General features: G+C 43.4%; 1 protein-coding gene across 1 annotated transcript in view; it reads right to left on the bottom strand.

The window, feature by feature from the left end:
• The window catches only part of CNN3 (calponin 3), a 42,105-nt gene continuing 26,269 nt past the window's right edge, over nt 1–15,836 (bottom strand). The window contains exons 2-7 of the mRNA XM_029062458.2: nt 6,956–7,077; nt 4,188–4,254; nt 3,340–3,477; nt 2,916–3,032; nt 1,595–1,741; nt 1–1,113 (exon numbers count right to left, since the gene is read on the bottom strand). Coding sequence (XP_028918291.1) covers nt 772–1,113; nt 1,595–1,741; nt 2,916–3,032; nt 3,340–3,477; nt 4,188–4,254; nt 6,956–7,077 — 933 coding nt within the window. The 3' untranslated portion in view covers nt 1–771. The remainder of the gene's footprint in view (nt 1,114–1,594; nt 1,742–2,915; nt 3,033–3,339; nt 3,478–4,187; nt 4,255–6,955; nt 7,078–15,836) is intronic.

Genomic DNA, 15,836 nt, shown 5'->3' with positions numbered 1-15,836 from the left:
TTCATATGCAGTGTTCAAAAAAGTTTATTATCAAAAATACAATGGGATCAGTTTATGCTGAGAAATGCAGCAATAAATACAGTTGAAAGAAGAAAACAAAGCATCTCTACATCGATACATTGGCACAAACAGGAAGAGTAAAATGCACCGTCCATACCTAAGACTGCGGCAGGCTCTGTTTCGTACAAGCTCCCTTTAGAAGGACTACTTCTAGTCAGTTCAGGTAATGGAATGAAACACGTTTAATCACAACTGCACATGGATCATATGACTTTATTTTAAAATTAGCAAACAATACTGAAGAAACAATGATATTTAAAAATCTCTAAAATGCTGCACTTTCGATTTAGTCGGCAAAGGCCACATTGAACAATAAAGCATGAAAGTTCGTCGTCTTCCATGTAGAAACCAGATGCTAAACTGTAAAAAAAAAAAGCTCCATATGGTCCGTAAATACCAGTTTAAGAAGATTGTAAAAATGCATAGGTCTTTAATAAAAAGAACTTGTTGTACAAGAGTACTCCCCTTTCACAGTATTCCTTTTTACTTCATATGCAAATTATTGTTTATGCTGTAGAATATGTTACAGCACTAAAAGGCAACTATTGAGGGAAGAGGCAGAGAAAGGAAAAAGGAATGTTGTAAGGCAATATTTTTTTTTAGGTACGATACAGCATAATAGTGTTTTAGGAAGACAAGAAAAATTACACAAGGCTAGCTTGGTTTTCATCCAACACCACAATGACCTAATACTGAGACTGCTGCGTGACTCTAATAATCAATGCCTTGGTCGCTATATTGGTAATCTCTTGGATAGTCATCTTGGTACTCGCCATGATATTCATCTGGATATTCCGCTTGGTAATCGCTGTCGCTGATTTCCGATCCGTTAGTTCCCGTACCTTGGCTTCCGTTGTGAATTACGGGTTCTGTTGGGGCGGCGCAATACTTGGGATCATACACTTGTCGTCCGAGCCCGTACACGCTCATTCCTTTCTGGGAAGCCACTTTGTTGGTGCCCATCTGTAGTGAAATAGTTGAGTTATCCACCGGCTGTAACGTTAACTTCTGATCGTAGATGTCTCTTCTGGTACCTGGTGCTGACATCCCAGCCTAGTAAAAGAGCACGGCAACAAGAACAGTGCTGAAGTAAAACCAACCGGATTCGCTGGCAAGTCACATTAACGTTATCTGCTAAAGTAATTAATAGCCCTTGTGGTTTTTTTCTTTTTAATCAGACATGCTAGGTCACAAGCATTTCGCCTGTTCCTACAGAAGATCGTTTCCTCATCCAGGTATGGGGTGAAATTACTGTTGGAAAAGTCACGCCTTTTTTCTTCTTGGGAAAACCTGCTTTATGCTCCCAGGAAAGGACCGTGGATAGCCCCATTTCTAGAATTCATTTTTGGACCCTTCAGATACTCCGATATCTTGCATGACCACTGTTTGTCTACTCGATTTTTGAGGGAAACGGTCTTAATTCCAAATAGCGGACTGCAGCAGTCAGACCTTCTAGTTATTTGTTGTAGGGCTATTATTGCAGGTCTGTTTTAACAGTTTATTGCAGTACTACTCAAATGAGAGCATTACTTACCTGACTGGCTCCTTTATTGGTACCCATCTGCAGGCTAATTGTTGTCTGGTCAAAAGGCTTGTCGGTTTGCATTTTGGGATCATAAAGATGCCTCCTAGTTCCATAGGCGGTCATTCCTGCCTGGCTTGCACACTTGTTGGTTCCCATCTTAAGGAAGTTTTCAAAAACAAAATGTTCTCAACGATTGTAAAGAGCCAAGATTGCATAGGTAAGTGGGGAATGCATTTCACTTCTACTTTTACATTACGATTCCAACGCTAGCCAGCCTTTAGGCCCTCTCTCACTCAATTTGTGCCAGAAATGATCTAAGAGGGGTTATAAGGAGTTACAAAAAGAGTCCAGAAAGCTAAAGGATTTAGACCTGTTAGCAACATTAGCGAGCTCTACTTCTACCTACAGGAAGGACTATAGACGGTTTTGGGACAGTACTTTGTAATTTAAACTGAAGGTAGCCAAATTCTGAGCCTTCTCTGGCCATATGACCAGAGAGAACAATAACATTTATGCTCCGCTGGAGGTTTACAGCCAGTAGAGACCCACAAATAGGATGTTTAAGCAAAGGACCAGTTGCCAATTCAACCTTCTGACCTCGTTTCCAGTGTCGGCACTTCAAAGGTACTTTTTCTTGGGGAAATCCTTGGCTAAGGTGCTTGAAGTTCATTAATTAAAGCCAATAGTGGGTGTTTGAGACAAGTTGATATCATAATGATGGTATTTGTTAAGCACTTACTACGGGCCAAGGTCTGTACTAAGAACTGGGTTAGACACCCAGGCGAAACACAGACCCTGTCCCACATGGGGCTCACAGTCTAATTGGGGGGGGGGGGGGAGGGAAGAGTTATTTAATCCCTTGTTTTTCAGTAAAGTGACCTGCCTATGGCCACCATCAGGCAAGTGGCGGAGCTGGAATTAGAACCCAGGTCTCCTGACTTCCAGACCCCTGCCCTTTCCACTCAGTCACAATGCCAATTAATTTATGGCATTCCATAAATTAAGGATAGGTGTAACTGAGGGCTGGTTGGGTTTCCTCCCTCCTGAAAAAAATGCAACACTTTAAGGCAGTGCTCCACTACTCCAATTCTTTGGATCTGATTTTCAGATGTCAGAATCCCTTGCCTGACAGGAAGGGCGGTCTCTACTCAAACAGCTGTTCTTTTGTTCCAGATGCTACAGAAGTGTGCTTTACAAATACATTTCAGTTTAACCAAAGAAGCTAAATCACCAAACCAAGAAATAAGTCTTAGGGAAATGTAAACAATACTGTTACCCATTTGAATTAATAGCTCATTTGGCTAGCTTTCTGAGAACGCGTGCAATTTACCTGGAGGCCAATTACGCTTTGTCCAGCTTTTAGTTTTCCTTCATCAAAGCGCCTTGCTTGTTTTTCTGCATATTTGACACCAATGTCAATTGTTGTGTGGAACCCTTTTGTTTTTGCCTAAACAAAAAGAGTATTTAAACTTATTTAAAAGTCACTTGGCGTGTAGAAAGACTGATAAAAGCACTATGCTTTGAGCCCAAAGTACCTCAAATACGAAACATTAATTAATAAGCTTTACTTGATTAAAGAAGTTACATTGTACATCAGTCTAAAAGAGAAAGATTTTCCCTTGAATGGAAAATGAACAAGTTTCTATTTTTCCCTTGATACTTCAACTTCATTAAATTCACAGAGCCAACCTCAACAGAGTGATTTTTCCCCCCGACGTATTTCATTTGATTTTAGCTGTTAGAGATATACATACCAAACCAGCCAAAGCCACCAGAGAAGTCTGAACTTGGGTCATGTTTCCATTTTCAAAGAGATCATTTGCTTCAAAAATGTCATGTGGCTTCATGCCATAGGCCTGAATAGCCTTAATAAAATTTCCAATGTTCTCCAACTAAAAAAGAAAGAGTCAAATTAACACTTACAATATTTGGGTGAGGAAAATGTCAAACACTAGAGGCTTTACTGTATAGATTAAGCCTTGCTGAGGCTTTCCAGGAAGACTATGTAATAAGATTTCTTGAATCAGTTTTAGCTGGACGTGGTGTTGGAGTGGGGATAAAAGGCTGAGGCAGGTTCTGTACAAAGCTTTCCTCAGTTGCTAATGTAGATTTTGTCTGAGCAAAGGAGCATTTAAGGGGGGGCGGGGAGTAGGTGAAGAAAGCTTTTGCAGCCAGTGGGTGAGAAACACCAAAAAAATTCTCCTTAAAAAAGACAGACTTCAGAACACTGTCATGGGTCCACATTAAAGGAAGCCAGAAAGCAAGTGATTTGGTCATTTACACTAAAATATTCAGAGTACTTTTTGCTGCTCCACTACACTAAAACCAAAAATCCAACTGAGTAACTTAAGATCGTCCTCTAGAATATTAATTGCTTTATGGTACTATAAACAAGTAGTTCTCCTAAACCAGATTTTAAGAGACTTGTAACCTAATTACATTTCTTTTAAAACTGTAGCACATATATTGAACTAAGTAACACGAAACTTAAACATTTCCCTAAGGTTATGTACAAGATAAACCCGCAAGTGTAAAACTGTCCCAGGAGACATGCACAACTGTTTTTTTGTTTGGTTGATTTTTTTTGGTTTTTGTTTTTTACCTGAGGCCAATTTAACGATGACTCATTCACTTTCTTCACTGAACCAGGCTGAAGTTTGTTTATAAGTCTGAAAAAAGAACATGGGAAATACCCAAATACAACTCATTTCTACGGTATTTTTAAGTATATTAGTTAAAAATCCTATTCGAAGTCTCATGCAAATCATATGAGGCAGATATTTTTAAATTAAACTCAAGAAATACAAGAAAGAATTCAAGAGATCTGCAGAAGACCGGAAGCTGTGTCCAGGACAGTGGTTAGAAAAAAACCCTGCAATTAGGAATAGCATCTGCAGTTGACACCCACTGTAATTTAAGCGCTAGAACGTTTATCCCACAGTGCATAACAATGCTTGTTAAGCACTTACTCTGTACCAAGCGCTGTACTAAGTACCGGGACAGAAACCAGATAATCTGGTCAGACACAGTCCCTGTCTCACATTACCTCATCTGTAAAATGAGGATTAACTGTGAGCCTCACATGGGACAACCTGATTACCCTGTAACTACCTCAGCGTTTAGAACAGTGCTCTGCACATAGTAAGTGCTTAACAAATACCAACATTATTATTAGGTTCAGCGTCTAAGGAGAAGGGAGAACTGGTATTTAACTCCCACTTTAGCGATGAGGAAACTGTGCCACAGAGGTTAAAGTGATGGGCCCAAGGTTACGCAGCAGGTAAGTAGTGGAGCAGGTATTAGAAGCCAGGTTTCCAGACTCCGTAGCCTGTGCTCTTTCCACCAGGCCATCCTGCTTCTCCTGGGTTGTCCAGATTTTCGTGAATAGGAAGTAGAGGGAGGAGGTTGGTCACTCAGCCCCACAGCACTTATGTACATGTGTGGAACTTATTTACTTATATTTGTCTCCCCCTCTAGACTGTAAACTCACTGTGGGCAGGGAACGTGTCTACCAACTGTTATATTAATAATGTTAGGTGCTTACTTCGTGCAGAGCACTGTTCTAAGCGCTGGGGTAGATACAGGGTAACCAGGTTGTCTCACGTAAGGCTCACAGTCTTCACCCCCATTTTACAGATGAGGGAACTGAGGCACAGAAAAGTGAAGTGACTTGCCCACGGTCACACAGCTGACAAGGGGCAGAGTCGGGATACGAACCCATGACCTCTGACTCCCAAGCCCGGGCTCTTTCCACTGAGCCACGCTGCTTCTCTAATTATACTGTACTCTCCCAAACGCTTAGTACAGTGCTCTGCACACAGTAAGTGCTCAATAGATACAATTGACTGACGGACTGCAGCTGAAGATGACCTAGAAGGCAGCAGACTGCAGGATCTTTGAGAGGGGCCAGTAACCGCCAGACAAGTCAACAACAACAACAACAAAAGTCTGAATGCCAAGTGACTATTACGGTTTAAAAATACAATCGATAGTATTTACTGAGTGCTTATTCTATAAAGCTTCTCTGCAGAGCGTTGTTTAAGTGTTTGCGAGAGTTCAACAGGGCGAGAAGACATGATCACTGCCCGGGAGTTTACAATCTAATGGAGAGAGACCCTAAAATAAGTTACAGGCACATGCACCCCTGTATTTATGTGACAGGGAAATGATGAAGTAGAGGGAGAAGAGATCAATCATATTTACTGAGCGCTTACTTTGCGCAGAGCAGTGTACTAAGAGCTGGGGTGAGTACAATATATCAATAGAACAGAGTTGGCAAACGTATTCCCTGTCAATCGTATTTATTGAGCGCTATGTGCAGAGCACTATACTAATGTGTCTGTTATTGTCTTGTACTCTCTCAAGTGCCTACTACAGTGCTCTGCACACAGTAAGTGCTCAAAGCGACAATGAATGAATGATATTAAGCACTTGGGAGAGTACAATATGACAATATAATACAATAGTACGATACAACAATATATCAATAAGGGGAAGCAGCATGGCGTAGTGGATAAAGCACAGGCCTGGGAGTCAGAAGGTCAAGGGTTCTAATTGCAGCTCTGCCACCTGTCTGCTGTGTGGCCTTGGGCATGTCCCTTCACTTCTCTAGGCCTCAGTTACCTCATATGCAAAATGAGGATTAAGACTGTGAGCCCCATGTGAGACATGGACTGTGTCCAACACGATGTTCTTCTATCCACCCCAGCACTCAATTCACTGCCTGGAACATAGTAAGAGCTTAAATACCACAATAATAATGATGATGATTATTATAACAGACACATTCCCTGCCCACAATGAGCTTACAGTCTAGAGAAGGAAACTTATGGTCTAGAAGACTGAAGTAGTTAGGGAAAACCTCCTGGAGGACTCTGAAGATTGGGCAAACAGTCGTCTGCACAGTGTGAAGGTAAAAGGATTCTAGGCAGAAGGGGGTAAACAAGAGGTGGGTGTTGAGAAACGCATGAATCAGTATAATAATAATGATAATGCTGGTATTTGTTAAGCGCTTACTATGCGCCAAGCACTTGTTGTAAACGCTGGGGTAGATACAAGGTAATCAGGTTGACCCACATGGGGCTCAAAGTCTTAATCCCCCTTTTCCAGATGAGGTAACTGAGGCCTAGAGAAGTGAAGTGACTTGCCCAAGGGCACACAGCAGACAAGTGGCAGAGCTGGGGTCGGAACCCATGACCTCTGACTCCCATGTCCGTGCTCTTTCCACTAAGCCACGCTAGGCACGCAAGCTGACTCCAGAGGAACGGAGCATATAAGATGGGATGGAGTGGGAGAGGAGAGAGTTGATAATGAGGGAAAATGAAAATAGTCTAGACCAGCGACAAAGGATACATTAGGGAGGATACTTACTCGCAGAGGATTATGCCATCTTTTAATCCCAACTGGAAGTTTGTACCAATGCTCAAGCCTGTAACCTCTTCTATCCAGTTGCGAAGGTCTTCTTCTGCCTGGTGATCATACTTTGAGGCAATCTGCAACACAAACAGTTCCCTAGATTTGAGGTGAGGTTCTTTGCTTCAGCATTAAGTGTCACGGTTTTCAGGTTTTCACGCTTGAGGAGAAGGAGAGGGAGGACAAGGAGGAGGATTCACCCTGCATTTTTACTAGTACGCTAATTTTCTTCCAGGGCATAGCTTCTCAAAGCCATCTTAACACATATTCACAGTGATCTGGAGAATTTTGTACAGACTGATTTATTTTGTTATTTAAGCACTTATTATTCATGATCTCATTTTTCCTCAAATATCCCTCTAATGTTCTCCCCCCACCCCATTTTATAGATGAGGAAACTGAGGTCCAGATGTTAAGTGAATTGTCCAGGGTCACAGACTTGCCAAAACTCCCACCTTCTGCCTCCCAGGCCTCATAACCTTTCCACCCGACAACACTGCAAAACTACATGATTGCTCATCTAATGCAACACATTTTCTGATTATAAATAATCAAAATTTTAATTTTCAGAATCTGAGTCAGTTCCCAAAAAGGAATTATTTAGATAGGAAAGAGACTGTGTAGCCAGCAGGGCTTGAAGAGGAACTCGATCGCTAATCCAAATTCAAAATAACACAAATTAAATTAGGATTGAAATTGTAGACAAAACAATTCCAAATTGCCTATTCTTAGAAGGGATCCCTTTTGCATGCATTTTCCCCAGCACACTACAGTTAGATGCAGTGGTTCAGTTTGCGTAAAACTAACACAAAGAAACAGAATCGGTATGGTTGTCTTCCTAAAACAGGACAGCAGAATGCAGGAAGAATAAATGTGTTATTGTCGTATTTTTAGCTGAGCTCTCTTTAGCTGAAAACTAGCTTTTTATTTTTGAAGTACAGTTAAAAAATATTCTTTGGGAAGCCCTCCCTTCTGCAGACATTGCACAAGGTTAAGATACTCTTCTTGCTTCCAGCTTTCTAAATGAAAACCTAGTTTTCCGGCCCTTAATGGAACACAGGCTCTACCCACCAGGCACTACCAAATTTTCATTAGAACAGCAAGTGGCATACAGTTATTCTTCAGTCCTTGATAAGACTCTGCCAGCTATGTTTTGGCATCAAGCCTATTTACTAAGATTAGACCCAACTGTTTAATATTTAAAATTATATTACTCTGACTAAAATGAGGAAACAGCGTCATCAGCTCTGCAATTAGCATGATGGTTGTTTGAAATTGGCATTCGAGTACTCGTACCTTGACTAATGCCACACACAAACACACACAATCCTGCACCAACATGGATCCCGTTACACCCAGAACTGACTTGCTTTGTGGGAAAAATGTCCCCTAGTTTTTCAGCAGTGTTCTATCCAAATCGCTTCATGAAAACATGTGCCAAAGAATTACTCACTGTTCCAAAGCCGTAGGAATTATTGAAATTATAATAAACATCACAACTGGGGATGGAAATGTTTCAGAAGCATGAAGGTCAATGGCTCAAGCTTTATCTTAAGAGGATATCACCAGCTGAAAGATCCAAAAGGTTCTTTGTAACACTCAGTAGTCAATACTCTGGGGTAATGATTCTCAAAATGGTTTCTGCATGGTGGGGCAGGTGGGAGAAATCAATGCTATCAAGGTGATTTAAGGAGACGTTTTCCTCCTGAAATGCGCTGGGGCTCCAGGCCAGAAAGCCATATCCATCACTTGGATCAGTACCCTTTAGGCACTGAGATTCACCTCATCTTCAGTCCCACCAGCACTTACATACATATCTGTAATCTATTTTCATATCTTGCCTCCCCCTCTAGACTGTAAGCTTTTTGTGAGCAAGAAATGTTTCTACCAACTCTGTGGTACTGTACTCCCCAAGGGCTTGGAACAGTGCTCTGCACATGGAAAGCACTCAAATAACACTGAATGATTGGGCCGGTCGATTGATGAGGTTGGATCATATGGCTTCATCTAATAATAATAATAATAATAATAATAATGTTGGTATTTGTTAAGCGCTTACTATGTGCAGAGCACTGTTCTAAGCGCTGGGGTAGACACAGGGGAATCAGGTTGTCCCACGTGGGGCTCACAGTCTTAATCCCCATTTTACAGATGAGGGAACTGAGGCACAGAGAAGTTAAGTGACTTGCCCACAGTCACACAGCTGACAAGTGGCAGAGCTGGGATTCGAACTCATGAGCCCTGACTCCAAAGCCCGTGCTCTTTCCACTGCGCCACGCATGCACCACACTGCGCCACTGCGCCACGCATTGCGCCACGCATCTAAAAGGAGGATGACGGCACTCGTGAAAATTAAGGGCCCCATAAATCAATCGGTCAGTCAGTGGTATTTATGGAGTGCTTACTGTGTGCAGAACAGCGAAGCACAGTGGAAAGAGCCCGGGCTTGGGAGTCAGAGGTCATGGGTTCTAATCCCAGCTCCACCGCTTGCCAGCTGTGTGACTTTGTGCCTTTGTACTTCTCTGTGCCTCAGTTACCTCATCTGTAAAATGGGGATTAAAACTGTGAGCCCCACAAGGGACAACCTGATCACCTTGTATCCCCCTAGCGCTTAGAACAGTGTTTTGCACATAGTAAGCGCTCAACAAATACCAACATTAACATTATTACTAAGCACCTGGGAATTTATAACACATTCCCTGCCCACCACGAGCTTATAGTGGCAAACACATTACATTGTAAGCCTTTCTGGGTTACAGAGAATCACCTAATGACATTCCATGGAATCTTTTGTGAGGAAGACCACCCCTCCAACCTCTTGTTCCAGAGCCAAGCCCCCACTGGTACCATTTCCAGATGGGGCATTTGGCAGCATGAAGCCAGGTATCCGGGCACAAATCCAGTGCCACTGTGTAAGTATCAAGCAGGGTCAGACCAGCTAGCGATTAAAAAAATAAGATTGCTGATGTCAAACAAGATGAATAGACAGGCAAGGAGCTACAAGGTGTTCTTTCACAGAAACGTTTTGTCAGGTTTGAAGCGTGACTGGACCAGGAAGCTCCATGCAATACGCAGGTTGCCTTGGTTGGAACAACTAGGTGGCCAGATTAGCATCTAACACGATCAATTAATGATACTTATTGAACACTTGCTGTGTGCAAACACTGTATTAAGTAAGCACTTGGGAGAGAATTGTTGTTAGACATGTTCCCTGGCCACAAGGATCTTACAGTCTAGAGGGGGGAAGGGGGCATTAAAATAAAGTACAAATAGGGAAATGGGAGAATACCTGGACAAGCACTTTAGGCGTATGAAACCACATACAGAGGTGATGGTGAAAGGAGGGTATATAGAAGAGTGGGAGCCTAATTAGCCTCTTGGAGAAGATGTAATTTTAGGTGGCTTTGAAGGTGGGGAGGGTGGTGGTCTGTCAGAACTGAAAGGGGAGGGAGTTCCAGGCCAGAAACAAGATGTGCACAAGGGGTCGGCGGTGTGATGGATGAGATCCAAGTACAGCGAGTTGGCTGGCTTTAGAGGAGCAAAATTTGCAGACTGGGGTGTAGTAGAAAAATCAGTTACATTGAGTAATAACAATAATTGTAGTATTTGTGAAGTGCTTATTATGTACTGGGATAGATACAAGATCATCAGGTCTGATTACGAGGTCCATATGGGGCTCACAGTCAAAGGGGAGGAAGAACAGGTACTGAATTCCAATCTGATAGATGAGGAAACAGGCACACAGAAGTGACTTGCCCAAGGACACACAGCAGTGGAGGAGCTGGGATTAGAACCTAGGTCCTCTGACTCCCAGGCTCATGCTTTTTCCCTTAAGCCACGCTGCAGGGGGAAGTCAACTGAGTGCCTTTCATTCATCCATTCATTCAAATGTATCTATTGAGCACTTACTGTGGGCAGAGCACCGTGCTGGGTACTTGGGAAAGCACAATACAACAATAAACAGTGACATTCCCTGCCCACAAAGAGTTTACAATCTAGAGGGGAAGCTGATGGTGAGGAGTTTCTTTTTAATGTGGAGGTGGATGGGCAGCCATTGGAAGTTTTTTGAGGAGTAGATGGGTTTTTCTTGTAAGGAAACCAAACCAGGCAGCAGAGTGAGGTATGGACGGGAGAGAGGAGAGACGGGTGGCATGGAGGTCAGTGAGAAGGCTGATGCAGTAGGTGGGATATAAGAACTTGGATGAATGTAGTGGCCTTTGGGTGGAGAGGAAGGGGTGGTTTCTAGAGGTGCTACAAAGACCACTGACAGAATTTGATGAGATTAAATAGGCTGGTTGAATGAGAGCTCCGCCAAGGACAACGCTGAGATTGTGGGTTTGTAAAACGTGGTGGGCATGGTGGTGCCGTCCACTTGATGAGAAAGTAGAGGGGAGGGTGGGCAAGGTGAGGAATTTTGTTTTGAACACGGTAAATTTGAAGCGTTGGCGGGACGTCCAACTTGGGATAGTGGAAATGTGAGACTGGACAGAATGAAAGAGGCCTGGGAGGGAGATTGGCGAATCATCCGTGTAGCGATAACAGCTGAAGTTCTGGGAGGAGATCAATGGTATTTGAGTGCTGCTTGTGTGCCGAAAGCTGTACTGAGTGCTTGGGAAAGTAGAATATAACGGAGTTGGTAAATGCATTCCCCACTCACAAGGGGTTTATAGTCTACAGGGGGAAACGAGATATTAAAATAAACCACAGATAGAAGAAATCAATTTCCCCTATAGGACTTAAAACAATCCACAAGGACCCACTTGATCTGCATGGCTCTGAACCATAGTTCTGGGTGAAAATCAGGGTAGGCCATCAGCTCTCATGCTTAAGTTCAAGCTTTATGAAGACTTCAAAAAAAAAAATTGTATGCATATAACAACAAAGTCATTTGGTCAAGAATACTTCAAACCAAGAAGCCACCAAGTTGCAACTGTGGCTGCTTTTGTTTAGCTTCTCTTCCCTGAAGCCGTCATCAATAGGACATGGCAATTTCCACATGACACTTTTTTTTTTACAGTTAAATTTATGGCTCTCCAAACAAGAAGCTGAGAAGTGGACAGCTTCCAAAATATGCCATTTGTTAGCAGTGAGGTTTAGTAATAGAATTTAAGATCTTAATACAACGCATGGTATTTGCTGGGCCTTCCATAAATACCATCGTTACTGCTCTCATAAGGTCTGCCACAAAGCAGCACTTAGATGAATGATTAAAAAACCACTTTGACAATCTATCGTTTTTGCTGCCCTGCAAAGAGAGGATAACGCCTCTTCAAGCCTTACAGCCAAATGTGGTCTGCCTCTTTCATCCTTTTGTTTGCACATAATAATAATTATTATGGTATTTGTTAAGCGCTCACTATGTGCCAAGCATGTTCTAAGCTCTGGGGTAAATACAGTGTAATCAGGTTGTCCCACATGGGGCTCACAGCCTCAATCCCCATTTTACAGATGAGTTAACTGAGAAGTTAAGTGACTTGCCCAAGGTCACACAGCAGACAAGTGGCGGAGTTGGGATCAGAAGCCCCGGCCTCCGACTCCCAAGTCCGGGCTCTTGCCATTAGGTCATGCTCCTTCCCATCTTGGATTAGGATTTCTTACAGACAAGAAGGGTGTAGAATGCCATGCCAAGAAGGCTTTGTGAAGACAACCAAGTGCCTTAACCTTAAAAATATGAGTGCAGTAACCAATTTTTTTTTCCCCCAAGTAATGTTGGGACAGATATTTATTTTGACTAAGTGTGCAGAAAAACAGTGGAATGTAGCAGGCAAAGATATTCCTGGAGTCCCAGGGCAGACATTAACTACTCGTTTGCGCCCACACACTAAGGCTGGAAAGTCTTACAAGGGGAGCCCATCCTATCACAGAAATGAGTCTGATGATTGAGGGGGAATTTTACTGGAAAAAAAATGGCAAAAGTTTATGGAAAAATCCAGTACAAAGAGATACAGTTTCTCCCCTTGGTTCTGCCTCTAACCTGCTATCTGACCTTGGGCACATCTCTTACCTTCTCTTTTGGGGGATGTTAGGTGGACAAATAAGATCATTTTAAAAGAAGTGATTGGAGATGGAGATAATGTCAGATAAAACCCTAGAAATTCTAGGTTTGAATACTTTTTTTTGTTTTTTTAAATAGTATTTAAGTGTTTACTAGGTGCCAGGCACTGTACTAAGCACGAGGATAGAGAAAAGTCGTCAGGTCAGACACAGTCCATATCTCGCATGGGGCTCAGTCTTCATCCCCATTTTCGAGATGAAGGAACTGAGGCCCAGAGAAGTGAAGTGACTGGCCCAAGGTCACACAGCAGACAAGTGGCAGAGCCAGGATTGGAATCCAGGCTGTTCTGACTCCCAGGCCCAGGCTCTATCCACTAGACCATGCTGCTTCCCAGGAAATCACCTTCCTCCAGTGTATTCTCAAACTGACATTATCCCGAAACAAAAGACACTTTGTAAATGGTTAATATGCATATACTTCTCCTGCTGAATTGATTTAGCTATTTGCAAAGCTCAAAGTACACTTTAAACTATTGATTCCAGACAACTTTTGGGTTCAAAAGCCTTTAGAAGAGATAGGAAACCGAGAAGCGTGTCTTTCCCTTCATTTGAAATGGAAAAGTTTTCACTAACCGGTTGGCAGGCTGGGAAGTTTGTCGTCCCCTCTCCTCCCAAAGCAGACGGCCAAGCTGCCTTCTCGGGGGACCCACTCTGACGGTGGGGGCTTTCCTCCGAGTCATCCAGAAGCCTCCATCCCGCCCCTGCCCTTCACCACCCTGGCAGGACAGAGAAAAACCCAGCCTCCACAACACCTCGGACACACGGAAGCTACGGGTTTTCCTTGGCGCTGAGCCACGAGGAGCCTGAAATTCGGCTCTGCCTAGCCACAGTCCCTTATGGATCTCTTTTTATTTCAGCTAGTTGGACTTGCCTTTAGGGACGCTGTAGCGTTTCATGGTTTCATCTCTTTTTGTCTCTGTGGCTAGTCTCTGCCCCCACATATTTTTATAATCAGTCGACCGTATTTACTGAGCGCTTACTGTGTGCTGAGCACTTTACTAAGCGCTTGGGAGAGGATGATACAACAATAAACAGACACATTCCCTGCCCACAACGAGCTTACAGCCTAGAGGACTGTGAGACCCTTGAGGGCCGGGGACTACGTCTAATTCCCACCTCTGTTTTCTTTCCCAGTACTCAGAGTCCCACTAAATAAGTAATCTCAATACTCTATTTCAAAACGTCTTGGAAAAACCTAGCGTAGTAGATGGGTGGGAGGCAGTATGGTCATGGCAAGGCAATAAGACAACGATGTTGTGGTGGTCCCACAAGACCTTTAGGCAGGAAAGAGGGCAAAGCGTGGCCTACACGGCCAAGAAAAGAAAATCAAATCCTGGGTGGTGGAACCTGGCGACCGGGTCACGGTGGGAAAGGGACATTGGGTCACATCAGGCGTTAGAGGAAAGTACCCGGCCACAGGAAAGGGGAGGAGTTGGCCCCTCGGGGAGGCAAGGAGTTGAACCCACCAGATTTGGCCACGATGCTTGAACCACAGCCGTGGAAGACTTGCCCAAAGAATGGTTTAAAGCAGCAAACCTTGGTGAAGAGTGAATCTAACCCCTTCTGGAAACTAGCTAGCGAGCAGAGAGCAGGGGACTGGCTGCTCCTCCGACCTCCATTAAAAGCAGCTCTGACTCCAGCTCCATACAGACCCCGCCTCCTCAGGAAGATTTTTTGGGGCACCACTGGTCTGTAGGCCCAAGTGCTTAGGAAGAGTTCTGGAAAGGGGCTCATTCTTATTACCAATTACCTCCTTCTAAAAGAGAAAACAGCTGCAGTAAAGTAGTGCTTCACTGGGATTCTCCGAAGCATTGTCCCTCTGCCACGTAGCAAATTTTGGGTAGGGTTCTATCTAGCCAGTCCAATTTTAAAGGCTACGGAAGCTATCTGGTTTAAAAGGAAAAGGCCACATGGCTCTCCATTTCAGAAATCAACTTCAGAGTCATACCAGGAAATCTAGATGGGGCTGAGTGCAGTAGGAGGGAAGACTGTCAAATGTCTTAAGCAGGAAGTAGTTCCTAATTGGGTTGCCCAGAGATTGAAAATCCCATTTCACTCTTACAGCAAAGATAACGGTTTTCAGCATCCTCCTGTTTTTGAGTGAAATGAAAAGATCCTGTCCTCAAAGCACTTAGAACCAATTCTGAACCATTACTTGCCCAGCTGCGCTGCACCCATTTCATCTTCCCTCGACATCTTGGCTCAGCCAGAGCATGTGGAGAAGGAGAAAGATAACAAAAAAATCAAGCATATATAGTGAACACTTATTATGTGCCGAGCACTGTACTAAACTTGTAAGAGTACAATACAACTGAATTGGTAGGCATGATCACTGCCCACAACGGGCTTACAGTCTAGTCTGATTTCATACTGTGCTCTCCCAAGCCCTTAGTACAGTGCTTTGCTCACGGTAAGCGCTCAATAAATGACTGAATGAATGAATACAGGAAAGGAAAGAAGACAACAACCTCCAGCTCCCTAGCCTGTCCACCCTCAGTTTCCTGAAAAAAATCAGTTACAAAGGCCAGCAGGTGGAGGATGGGGGAGGAGAGGAGGACAGAGTTCGCTACGGTTACGAGGCATTGGGAAAGAAGATAAAATTGTGTTGTCATGGTCATTTTAAAAAAAACATGGGAGTAGATGTCTTGGTTATACAAATGTCTTCTCCAATATTCTGAGATGTCAAGAAAGGTTGGACACTGACAGCATACTGAAGGAGAATCCCAGGGAGCTAAAAACCACCTTTTGGGCCCAGTCACCCAAGGAATTAGGTGAATAATCTCAC

The sequence above is a fragment of the Ornithorhynchus anatinus genome, chromosome 4 (genome assembly GCF_004115215.2).
Source record: "Ornithorhynchus anatinus isolate Pmale09 chromosome 4, mOrnAna1.pri.v4, whole genome shotgun sequence".
NCBI classification, from domain to species: domain Eukaryota; kingdom Metazoa; phylum Chordata; class Mammalia; order Monotremata; family Ornithorhynchidae; genus Ornithorhynchus; species Ornithorhynchus anatinus.
This window is presented reverse-complemented; position numbering and strand designations above follow the sequence as displayed.